The sequence below is a fragment of the Staurois parvus genome, unplaced genomic scaffold, assembly GCF_062004578.1.
Source record: "Staurois parvus isolate SC_StPar_1 unplaced genomic scaffold, SC_StPar_1.0 ptg000132l, whole genome shotgun sequence".
Classification (NCBI taxonomy): Eukaryota; Metazoa; Chordata; class Amphibia; order Anura; family Ranidae; genus Staurois; species Staurois parvus.
In genome coordinates, this window is record NW_028317928.1 from 3802199 (window position 1) to 3815142 (window position 12944).

At 44.5% G+C, this 12944-nt stretch overlaps 1 protein-coding gene across 2 annotated transcripts in view; it reads left to right on the forward strand.

Moving 5' to 3' along the window:
- LOC149466188 (uncharacterized) overlaps window positions 1-12944 on the forward strand; it is a 31728-nt gene that overhangs the window by 15112 nt on the left and 3672 nt on the right. The window contains exons 6-9 of one of the 2 annotated variants that reach the window (XM_089672832.1): window positions 743-841; window positions 6181-6272; window positions 7723-7837; window positions 10160-11289. In XM_089672832.1, coding sequence (XP_089528958.1) covers window positions 743-841; window positions 6181-6272; window positions 7723-7837; window positions 10160-10992 — 1139 coding nt within the window. In that variant the 3' untranslated portion in view covers window positions 10993-11289. Of the gene's footprint in view, window positions 1-742; window positions 842-6180; window positions 6273-7722; window positions 7838-10159; window positions 11290-12944 lie in introns of those variants that run through there. The other variant, XM_089672833.1, reaches the window with a different exon arrangement.

The following is a 12944-nucleotide window of genomic DNA, read 5'->3' on the forward strand; positions in this document are numbered from 1 at the left end:
TGACAGGGAGGAGAACTGTTTTGTTTACAAACAGTTCTCCCCCCACCCGTTCGACATGCTCAGCAATCACCGGGCTCTGGCAAGTAATCACCGGCCAGGACCCAGTGATTGACAGCTACAGCCGCGAAAGTACAGTATATATATATATATATATATATATACGTGATTTTGCGCACCCGTCCCGCCCTGTAGCAGTACTTCTGCTATAGGGCGGACGGGAAGCGGTTAATAAGAGACAACTGCTTGTTGATATTTACCAATGTGCCGTCTTCCTCTAGAAGTGTGGACTGTATAGGTACCTTACCTCCATCTTCCTCATGCACTGCCTAGGGGATGGCTACATTACAGAGCAGTCCAAATATTTCAAGAAGACAGTCTTGCCTTGAGTATCCCTTTGTGAGATTTGGGTTGCGCTGTATCCCCTGGGAATCTTCCGGAAAAATGGTGGTGCCCCATTTAGCGATGCATAACAGGGGGCTAAGGCACGTTCCACTTGAACCTGTCTTCATACTGCATACTCACTTTGTCCTGCTCCAAGAGTTCCTGCACCAACAGCTTGCAGCGCTAAGATCCTGGGTTCACAATCATCTGCTTCAAGTGTCAGGAGCCTCAACCTCTCCTCACATCATGTCATTGTGTGTGACCAGCCAAGAGATGTGGCCAGTCTCCCCCCCCACACACACTCTCTGGGGTCTCTCATACATCTCAGTACAGGGGGCTTCACTCTCATCTTTATTCACAGACCCCGGAGACACCAGAGAGAATGGAAGAGACATCAAGGCTGAGAAAGGGGCACGTGTGAGGATAGAGGAAGAGGAAATTCCAATAGAAATAGGCAGAGGTGAGTTATAAACCTAAAAATGTATATTGTCTTAAAGCTTAATTTCAAAACCTTTTTTGTTTTGGTATAGCCAGGTTTTTTGTGCTGGTTGAGGGCTAATGTACCCATCACTTCCTGTCACATTGATAATGTTGTTGCCCAGAGAGGAAGTGAGGAAAAATCTCCTATGGGGACACAGAAATAAAAAGCTCTTGGGAACTTTAGCCTTCTGCTACTATGTTTGCCCACCACCATACCCTCCACAACCTTGTCCATACCACGCACCTCCATACCCTCCACAACCTTGTCCATACCACGCACCTCCATACCCTCTACACCCTTGTCCATAGCACCCATTACCATACCCTCCACATCCTTGTCCATACCACGCACCTCCATACCATCCACACCCTTGTCCATATCAGCCATTACCATACCCTCCACACCCTTGTCCATGCCACCCACTACCATACCCTTGTCCATACCACCCACTACCATACCCTCCACACCCTTGTCCATACCACCCACCACCATACCCTCCACACCCTTGTCCATACCATCCACACCCTTGTCCATACCACCCACCACCATACCCTCCACACCCTTGTCCATACCATCCACACCCTTGTCCATACCACCTATTACCATACCCTCCACACCCTTGTCCATACCACGCACCTCCATACCACCCACCACCATATTCTCCACACCCTTGTCCATACCATCCACACCCTTGTCCATACCACCTATTACCATACCCTCCACACCCTTGTCCATACCACGCACCTCCATACCCTCCACACCCTTGTCCATACCACCCACTACCATACCCTCCACACCCTTGTCCATACCACCCACTACCATACCCTCCACACCCTTGTCCATACCACGCACCTCCATACCCTCCACACCCTTGTCCATACCACCCACTACCATACCCTCCGCACCCTTGTCCATACCACCCACTACCATACCCTCCGCACCCTTGTCCATACCACACACTACCATACCCTCCGCACCCTTGTCCATACCACCCACTACCATACCCTCCGCACCCTTGTCCATACCACCCACTACCATACCCTCCGCACCCTTGTCCATACCACCCACTACCATACCCTCCGCACTCTTGTCCATACCACCCACTACCATACCCTCCGCACCCTTGTCCCTTGTCCATACCACCCACTACCATACCCTCCGCACCCTTGTCCATACCACCCACTACCATACCCTCCGCACCCTTGTCCATACCACCCACTACCATACCCTCCGCACCCTTGTCCATACCACCCACTACCATACCCTCCGCACCCTTGTCCATACCACCCACTACCATACCCTCCGCACCCTTGTCCATACCACCCACTACCATACCCTCCGCACCCTTGTCCATACCACCCACTACCATACCCTCCGCACCCTTGTCCATACCACCCACTACCATAGCCTCCGCACCCTTGTCCATACCACCCACTACCATACCCTCCACACACTTGTCCATACCACCCACTACCATACCCTTGTCCATACCTCCCACCTCCATACCCTTCACACCCTTGTCCATACCACCAACCTCCCTACCCTCTACACCCTTGTCCATGCCACCCACCTCCATACCATCCACACCCTTGTCCATACCACCCACCTCCACACCCTTGTCCATACCTCCCACCTCCACACCATCCACACCCTTGTCCATACCACCCACTACCATACCCTTCACACCTTGTCCATACCACCCACTACCACACCCTTGTCCATACCTCCCACCTCCATACCCTTGTCCATACCACCCACCTCCATACCATCCACACCCTTGTCCATACCACCCACCTCCATACCATCCACACCCTTGTCCATACCTCCCACCTCCATACCATCCACACCCTTGTCCATACCTCCCACCTCCATACCCTCCACACCCTTGTCCATACCACCCATTACCATACCCTCCACACCCTTGTCCATACTACCCACTACAATACCCTCCACACACTTGTCCATACCACCCACCACCATACCCTCCACACCCTTGTCCATACCACCCACCTCCATACCCTTGTCCATACTTCCCACCTCCATACCCTTCACACCCTTGTCCATACCACCAACCTCCATACCCTCTACACCCTTGTCCATACCACCCACCACCATACCCTCCACACCCTTGTCCATGCCACCCACCTCCATACCATCCACACCCTTGTCCATGCCACCCAGTTCCATACCATCCACACCCTTGTCCATGCCACCCAGTTCCATATCATCCACACCCTTGTCCATGCCACCCACTTCCATACCATCCACACCCTTGTCCATACCGCCCACCTCCATACCCTCCACACCCTTGTCCATACCACCCACCTCCACACCCTTGTCCATACCTCCCACCTCCACACCCTTGTCCATACCACCCACTACCATACCCCCCACAGCCTTGTCCATACCACCCACTATCATACCCTCCACACCCTTGTCCATACCACCCACTACCATACCCTTCACACCCTTGTCCATACCACCCACTGACACACCCTTGTCCATACCTCTCGCCTTCATACCTCTCACCTCCATACCATCTACACCCTTGTCCATCCCTCCCACCTCCATATCATCCACACCCTTGTCCATACCACCCACCTTCATACCCTTCACACCCTTGTCCATACCACTCACCTCCATAACATCCACACTCTTCTTCTGCACAAACCCTTACTACCATACCCCCCACACCCTTGTACATAAATTTGTGCTCAAAAGTTTGGACCCCCTTGGAGAATTGGTAATATACAGTTTGTACAATTTTTAAAGAAAACGAGTGAGCAGGCAAAATACATTTCTTTTATTTCTTATGGGATTCATATTCAACTGTAGGTCATAACAGAATGGCACAATCATAAAACAAAACATGGCAACAAGGAAATCAGTCAACTGCATCCTCTTCAAAAGTCTGCATCCCCTCTTAAAAAGTCTGCATCCCCTTAGTTCTTAATACTGTGTATTGCCCCCTTTAGCATCAATGACAGTGGGCAGTCTTTTGCAGTAGTTGTCTATGAGGCCCCGATCCTGCAGGTGGTAGAGCTGCCCATTCATCTTGGCAAAGTGCATCCAGGTCATGCAAAGTCTTTGGTCGTCTTGCATGAACTGCATGTTTGAGGTCTCCCCAGAGTGGCTCGGTGATATTAAGGTCAGGAGACTGTGATGGCCACTCCAAGAACCTTCACTTTTTTCTGCTGTAACTAATGGAGGGTCAATTTGGCCTTGTGCTTAGGGTCATTGTTGTGCTGGAAACTCCAAAAGCATCCCAGTCGCAGCTTCCATACAGAAGAATGCAAATTGTCTGCCGTTATTTTCTGATAAAATGCTGAATTCATGTTGCCATCAATTTTCACAAGATTCCCGTGTCTTCAGAGCTCACACACCTGCAAAACGTCAGTGAGATACCACCATGCTTTACAGTGGCAATGGTATTTTTGTCGCTATAGACCATGTTGACCCCTCTCAAAATATAGCACTTATGGTTGTAACCATAAAGCTGTATTTTGGTCTCATCACTCCAGATTACAGTGTGCCAGAAGCTGTGAGGTGTATGAAAGCGTTGTCAGGAATACTGTAACCAGGCTTTTTTGTGGCATTGGAACAGTAAAGGGTTCTTTCTGGCAACTTGACCATGCAGCTCATTATTGTTCAGGTATTGTGGTTCTTGAAAGAACTCCACCACCAGAGCAGCCTATATTTCTCCTGAGGTTACCTGTGGGGTTTTCTTTGTACCCTGAACAATTCTTCTGGCAGTTGTGGCTGCAATCTTTCTTGGTCTACCTGACCTTGGCTTGGTATCAAGTGAGCCCTGAATTTTCCACTTCTTATTAAGTGATTGAACAGTACTGACTAGCATATTCAAGGCTTTGGATATCTTTTTAAATCCTGTTCCATCTTTATAAAGTTCCATTACCTTCTTACGCAGGTCTTTTGACAGTTCTTTTCGGCTCCCTATCTAGCCTGCACAGAGTATCCACATGAGAGCTAACAAACTCATTGACTATTTATACACAGACAATAATTGCCATGTAAAAAGCCACAGATGTGGGAAATTAACCTTTAATTGCAATTTTAACCTGTGTGTGTCACCTTGTATGTCTATACCAAGTCCAAACATTCCAGGGGAGGGAAACTTCTGATCCGGGCCATTTGGGTGATTTCTGTTATCATTATGTTTTAAAAAGGAGCCAAACAACTATTTGATAATAAATGGCTTCATATAATCATCATCCTTAAATGAAAGACAGCTATTTGGTATGATTAGTTATATTTTCAATATCAATGCCAAAACGTCATGATTTCCACCAGGGGATGCAAACTTTTGAGCAAAACTGTATCACCTGCCTCCATACCATCCACACTCTTCTGCTGCATAACCCCCTGCTACCAAACCCTCCACACCCATGTACATACCACCCACCTCCATACCATCCTTACTCCTCTTCTGCACAATCCCTTTCCACCATATCCTCCACACACATGTACATTCCACCCACCTCCATACCATCCACACTCTTTTTCTGTTCAAACCCCTGCCACCATACCCTCTGTACCCTCGTCCATACCACCCACCTCCATACCATCCTTACTCCTCATCTGCTCAAAGCCCTGTCATTATACCCTCCGCACCCTCATCCACACCACCCACCTCCATACCATCCTTACTCCTCATCTGACAAACCCCTGCCATATACAGAGTTGAGCAAACTGTTGGCGCTATATAAATGCTGTGTAATAAGAATAATTATACCCTCCACACCCTCGTCCATACCACCCACCTCCATACCATCCTTACTCCTCATCTGCACAAACCCCTGCCACCATACCCTCCACACCCTTGTCCATACCATCCTTACTCCTCATCTGCACAAACCCCTACCAATATACCCTCCGCACCCTTGTCCATACCATCCTTACTCCTCATCTGCACAAACCCCTGCCACCATACCCTCCACACCCTTGTCCATACCACCCACCTCCATGTCATACTCTCCGCACTGCTCTCCTACACATCTTACCTACCAAAACAGTTCTTTTTAATATGATTTTAAATATACCCAACCTTGCCTGTTCTAGAACCGTCAGGCTTTTGCTAGTACAGTTTGAAATGCAGTCTTATATACCCCTACAACATATTATTTCTTGGATTTCTATAGCACTAACATAATATGTAGTGTTGTACAACATACTTGGAACCACCCCCATTCATCTTTGTCCCCACAGAAGCTTACAATTCAATGACCCCACACACACATGCTAGGACCAGCTTGGGCGGATGCTGATTGACCCACCAGTATTTATGACTGTGTGTGTTCTAGGTAGGTCTAGTAACTGTAATACACCAGAGAGATGTCCCAGTCCTTCGGATTCCCAGGATTCTATGGAGGAAGATGATGCACAGGAATATCAGGTATGCAGAGCTAAGGACCCTGTCACTCACACGGTGTGGAAAGCTTGCAAAGACATGTGAAGATTAGATCAGGCTTTTATCCAGTGCAAATGGCAGGAAAGTGTTGAAGGAAGCCTACAGTGGAGGATCTGGCAAGCCTGCTTACTACTGAACGCTCCTCTTGTGAATGCTGGTTACCTGGCTGCTTCCAGCTCCAGTCAATCAGATACGGACCTGGAACAAGCCAATCTAAATCCTTTAAAAACATGCAGGGTGTGAATATGATTCAGGAGGGCAGTATTTTCAGTGTAAAGCTAAGATCAGAAAAACACGGGGACCTGACCTCAAACTAGCAGGAGGATTGTTCAAAAACTCACCTTAGGAAGTATTATGTTACTGAAGGAATAGTTGATGCTTAGAACAGACCTTCAGCAGATGTACTGAGTCAGTCAACGGCGAGTGAATTTAAATGTGCTTGGAGTAGATATATATACTTATGTACGATATTATAATATACTGATCAGCCATAACATTATGACCACCCAACATAAGCCATCAAGGAAGGGAAACCTCTGAAGGTACGCTGTGGTATTCGGCTGTCAGTAGCAGATCCTTTAAGTCCTATAAGTTGGGAGGTGGGGCCTCCATGGATCAGACTTGTTCTTCCAGAAAATCCCACAGATACTCAATTGGATTGAGATCTGGAGAATTTGGAGGCCAAGTCAACACCCCAAACATATTGTGTTCCTCAAACCTTTCTTGATTTCATCAGACTAGGCCACCTTCTTCCATTGCTCTCTGATACTCATATGCCCATTGTAGGCCCTTTTGGCTGTGTACACGGATCAGCAAGGGCACCCTAACTGTGCAGCCCCATACTCAACAGACTTCAGTGCACTGTGTGTTCTGACATCTTTCTATCAGAACCAGCATTGGCCTTTTTTAGCGAATTGAACTACAGTAGCTCTTCTATTGGATCGGACTACACAGGCCAGCCTTTACTCCCCACATGCATCAGTGAGCTTTGGTGGCCAATGACCCTGTCAGCAGTTCATCGGTTTTCATTCCCTGGACCTCTTTTGGTCAGTCCTGACCACTGCAGACTGGGAACATCCCACAAGAGCTGCAGTTTTAGAGTTGCTCTGACCCCGTCGTCTGGCCAGTACAATTTGACCCTTGTCAAAGCCACTCAAATCCTTATGATTTGCTGCTTTTTCTGCTTTCAACACATCAACTTCAGAGACAACATGTTCACTTGCTGTCTAATACATCCCACTCACTTTCAAATGCCATTGTAACAAGATAATCAATGTTATTCACTTTACCTGTCAGTGGTCATAATGTTATGGCTGATCGATGTATATGCTCCAGGAAAAATGGGAAGACTTGTTTTTTTTTCTGCTCTCTATGTGTATTTGTTCTGACATTTTGTTTCGTCTTGATATACCTTTTGTGTTGCTCTCTATTTTAGGATACAAATCTGGTTACTATTGTAAAAGTTGAAGTTAAAGAGGAAGCTTACGAATCCCATGCGAGTGGCGATGAGCAAAGCAAAGAGGAGGAAGTTCCTCCAGAGATCAGCCGAGGTGAGTAATAAATGCTGAGTTTAGAAAAGGTTCATGGGTTCTCCTTGTTATTCCACCCAAAAGTGATATTTTTGTGATAGGTGGAGCCTGGTGGGCAGAGTCAGCCCCTGGCCTTTGTCATGTATCCTCTAGTAGTGAGATCTCCCCACCAGAATTCCTGACTCTGTTCCTGTCTACCTGGGAGTTTTAGGAGTTCCTATCCACCTACATTCTTCATAATACGAGGGCTGTCCTGAAGGTGAGGTGGAAGTGGGCATAACTTTATTAGCTTGCCTATATCCTTTGAATTTCACATGTTGGTAGAGTAACTCTTCTTCGTCTTCTACTTCCTTTGTTTTTTTTCTTTCCTCTTCTTCTTTCTTTTTCTTCTTCCTTCTTTTTTTTTCATCTTTTACTTTCTTCTTCGTTCCTCTTCTTTCTTCATTTTCTTCTTTCCACTTCTTCCTTCATCTTCTTCTTCTTCTTCCTTCTTCCTCCCTCTTCTTCCTTCTTCTTCTTTCTTTGTCTTCTACTTTCATTTCTTCTTCTTTCCTCTTCTTTCTTCTTCTTTTCACCTCTTCCTTCATCTTCTTCTTTCTTCTTCGTTTTCTTCCTTCTTCTTCCCTCTTCTATCTTCGTCTTCTTCTTTCCACTTCAACTTCTTCGTTTTCTTCCTTCATCTTCTTCTTTCTTTCTTTCTTTTTTTTTTCTTCTTTCATCTTCTTCCTTCTTCCCTCTTCTTCTTTCATTATCTTCTACTTTCATTTCTTCCTTTATTTTCTTCTTTCTACTTTCATTTCTTCCTTTATTTTCTTCTTTCTACTTTCATTTCTTCTTCCTTTATTTTCTTCTTTCTTTCTTTATCTTTCTTTCTTTCGTTCTTCTTCCCTCTTCTATCTTCGTCTTCTACTTTCTTCATCTTCTTCTTTCATTTCTTCTTCATTTTCTTCTTTCTTTCTTTCTCTTTCTTTCTTTCTTTCTTTCTTTCTTTCTTTCTTTCTTTCTTTCTTTCTTTCTTTCTTTCTTTCTTTCTTTCTTTCTTTCTTCTTTCTTTCTTTTTTTTATCTTCTTCCATCTTCTTCCCTCTTCTTTCTTCGTCTTCTACTTTCTTCGTCTTCTTTCATTTCTTTTTTGTTTTTTCTTTCTTCTTTCTTCATCTTCTTCTTCCTTCTTCTTCCCTCTTTTTTTCTTTGTCTTCTACTTTCATTTCTTCTTCCTTTGTTTTCTTCTTCCTTCCTTCTTTCTTTCTTCTGCTTTCCTCTTCTTTCTTCATCTTCTTCTTTCCACTTCTTCCTTCATCTTCTTCTTTCCACTTCTTCCTTCATCTTCTTCCTTCGTCTTCTTCTTTCTTTCTTCCTTTTTTTTTTTCTTCTTTTTCTTCTTTCATCTTCTTCTTTCTTCTTCTTCTTTCTTTTTCGTTTTCTTCCTTCTTCCCTCTTCTTCTTTCTTTGTCTTATTCTTTTCATTTCTTCCTCCTTTGTTTTCTTCTTTCTTCTTCCTTCTCTCTTCATCTTCCACCTTGCTTTGTCTTATTCTCTCTTCATCTTCTTCTTTCTCCGTCATCTTCTTTCTCCGTCATCTTCTTTCTCTGTCATCTTCTTTCTTCGTCTTATTCTCTCTTCGTCTTCTTCTTTCTCCGTCGTCTTCTTTCTCCGTCGTCTTCTTTCTCCGTCGTCTTCTTTCTCCGTCGTCTTCTTTCTTCGTCTTTCTTCGTCTTCTTCTTTCTTCGTCTTCTTCTTTCCCCGTTGTCTTCTTTCCTCATCTTCTGTAAATATTGAACTTCAAGCAAAAGCAACGCGCCACCATTAATTTCTTGATGAAGGAGGGGTGCAGGCTGTCCGACATCCACAGAAAGCTACAGAATGTTTATGGAGATGACACCATTGAAAAGAGTCGCCAACGACAAGACATTGCCCTTATCAATGGTGTCATCTCTGTAAATATTCAGTAGTCTTCTGTGGATGTCGGACAGCCTGCACCCATACTTCATCAAGAACTTAGTGATGGCACGTTGCTTCTACTTGGAATCCATTATTTACCAGTGAAGAAATGCTTAGACTGAGGAAGAGTTACTCTACCAACATGTGAAATCTGAACGACTTGTAAGTTCATGTTTTGTCAAAGCTTAATTGAACAAGCTGAAGTTAGAAGCTGATTGGCTACCATGCACAGCTGCACCAGATATTGCACTCTCCGGTTTTAGTAAATCAACCCCATAGTATGATTCCAGTTTGGAAGCCAACTGCCTCCTGCACTTATTGCTCTCCTTCATTACTGGTTGCTGGTCTTCTGTTCCATACTATTTTTAAAACCTTTAAATGCACCTTCCTCCATTTTTTCCAGATGGACGATACATCAGAAACAGCACACAGCAGCATCCCGTTGTTTCTCCAGTCGGCGAACTAGATGATGACATTACATCTGACTCCTCTGAGGAAAACCCTATTTCCTTGAGTCTCCAAGTACATCACAGCTCAGACCCCTCATCCGATACCTCACAGATGAAAAAGCTGTATTCATGTTCCGAGTGCGGCAAATGTTTCCTCCGCAGATCTCGTCTCCTGAGGCATCAAACCATTCACACGGGAGAGAAGCCGTTCTCGTGCTCTCAGTGCGGGAAGTGTTTCACCCAGAAAGGCGGCCTTGCCCGCCACGAAATAACGCATGTAGAAAAGAAGCCATATGCATGTAGCGAATGCGGGAAGCGTTACAGCCAGAAAACCTATCTCGCCGTCCATCAACGGACTCACGCCCCTGAGAAGCCGTTCTCTTGCTCTAAGTGCGCCGAGCGCTTCTCCGACAGAGAAACTCTTCTAGCTCATCAAAATACTCACAAGGGCCAAAAGCCATTTTCCTGTTCCGAGTGTGGGAAATGGTTCTCTTACAAGTCACTTCTCATTAGACACGAACGAATTCACACGGGTGAACGGCCGTACTCATGCTCCATGTGCGGGAAAGGATTCATCGATAAGCAGGGACTGGTGACTCATCAAAGTACTCACTCCACTGACAGGCCATACTCGTGCCCTCAGTGCGGAAAAAGCTTCACCAATAAGTCGAACTTGGCCGGACACCGGAGAATCCACACAGGATATCAGCCCTATTCGTGCTCCGAATGTGGGAAACGGTTTTCAAAGAAATATACGCTCATCAAACATCAGAAACTTCACAAGTGACTTGAGGTGTCTGTGTCAGAAAGGAGTCTTACCACCTCCTTCAGGTCACCATTACCACTCAACTCCAGCCGAACTTGATTTTTTTAGCTGTGGATGGAATCGAGAACCGCTAATACCCTTATCATGTTTTTTTGTATGTCTATGCCCCTTGGAGAGATTTCATTTCACTCCCTGCCCACATGGAAGAAAAATATATTTTAAAAATATTCCACCCAAATATATTGCCATATATTTGAAATACTACAATTTTGGCCATATTCTATATATATATATATATATATATATTACTGCATGTTGAAATGCATTTTTATTACAAAATATATGAAAAGTATTTTTTAAAAATATATTTCAAATATACTGTATGTCTTTAAAAATAAAATATAAATTTTTGGAAAAGCTATATGTTAAAATGACTTTTATCTGTAAAAAAAAACTAAAGAATATATTTAAAAAATATATATATTTAAAAAATATATATATTTTTTAAATATATTCTTTAGTTTTTTAAATATATGCTTCAGATTTTTTTTAACATATAAAAAAGTAAATGCATTTCAAAAATGTAGATTTGTATTTTTAAAGACATACAGTGTGTGTGTGTATGTGTGTGTGTATGTGTGTATATATGTGTGTGTGTGTGTATATATATATATATATATATATATATATATATATATACTGTATATGTATATAATCTTGAATATGGCCAAAATTGTAGTATTTCAAATATATTTTTCTTCCATCTGGGTGTCCAGGAAGCGCAGCAGTTGGAAGGTATTTTGGGTGGGTAATTACACGGGTAATAGGAAGAAATCCCTTCCAGTGGTTTGTGCCAAATAGTGGATGGTGGCGGTGAACCCTCTTGGGGCTTGGGCTGCTGCCTTTTGGTAGAGCCTTATGGTTGTTTCCACATGTAGACTTGAAAAGGTAGCAAGGAAGGAACATGCAGTGTCCATAGAAATGTGAGTTGGAAGATGGGTTAGAAGGCGCTGATTGAAAATAGCAACAAGTACATCAAGCCAACACGTTTGGGGTAGAAGAACGGTGAGTCCCTTTTCCCTGAAACGTGTTGGCTTGATGTACTTGTTGCTATTTTCAATAAACGCCTTCTAACCCACCTTCCAACTCGCATTTCTTTGGACACCAGGTGCTCCTTTCTTCCGACCTATCCAAGTCTACAGGAGACACAGCAGGAAGAGAGAGGAAATCTCTCTAAAGTTACTAAGACATTTGTCATGAGAACAACTGTCTCCAGTGAACAATTTTTATCTATTCCGGTTCTGGTGACATCTGTAAAATTTTGGATTTCCTATCCCTCTATCTTGGTGACAGTAGTCACCAGGACCAATAGTGAAGATAAATCTCCCCAACGCAACTCCCAACTGTCCCTCATTTGGAACTAAGTCCCTCTGTCCCTCTTTGCTCATTGGTTGTCCCTCTTTTTGATCTCATGTATGAACCTTTATAATTACACTATCAAAAGTGTTATGCACCATCAAACTTTTCTCTTTCACTAGGTTTTTCAATAGGTTTTTAATTAATGTTTTTAAAGCGGAGTTCCACTCAAAAGGGGAAGTTCCGCTTTAAAGACTGGTCCCCTGCTCCCCATTAAGGACTAGCACCTTTTGGGGAGCGGATACCCAAAATTGACAGGTACCCGCTCCCACTTCCGCTGCGATCGTCTAGGCGATCGGAGGTGGAAGTTGTCCTCCTACCCTCCCTTCCCGTAGTCTTCTGGGACACGTGACAGGTCCCAGAAGACGAGAGGGCCATTCAGGAAGAACAGCGCTACTTGCGCATACGCAGTGGGCCACAAGCTGTCACAGCCAGGTGCCCACACTGAAGATGCCACCGCCTGGAAGCCAGTGAAACGGGCTGCAGGCAGCACATCGTGGGATTGAGGGACAGGTAAGTGGCTGTTTTTTAAAAGTCAGCAGCTACTGTTTTTTGTA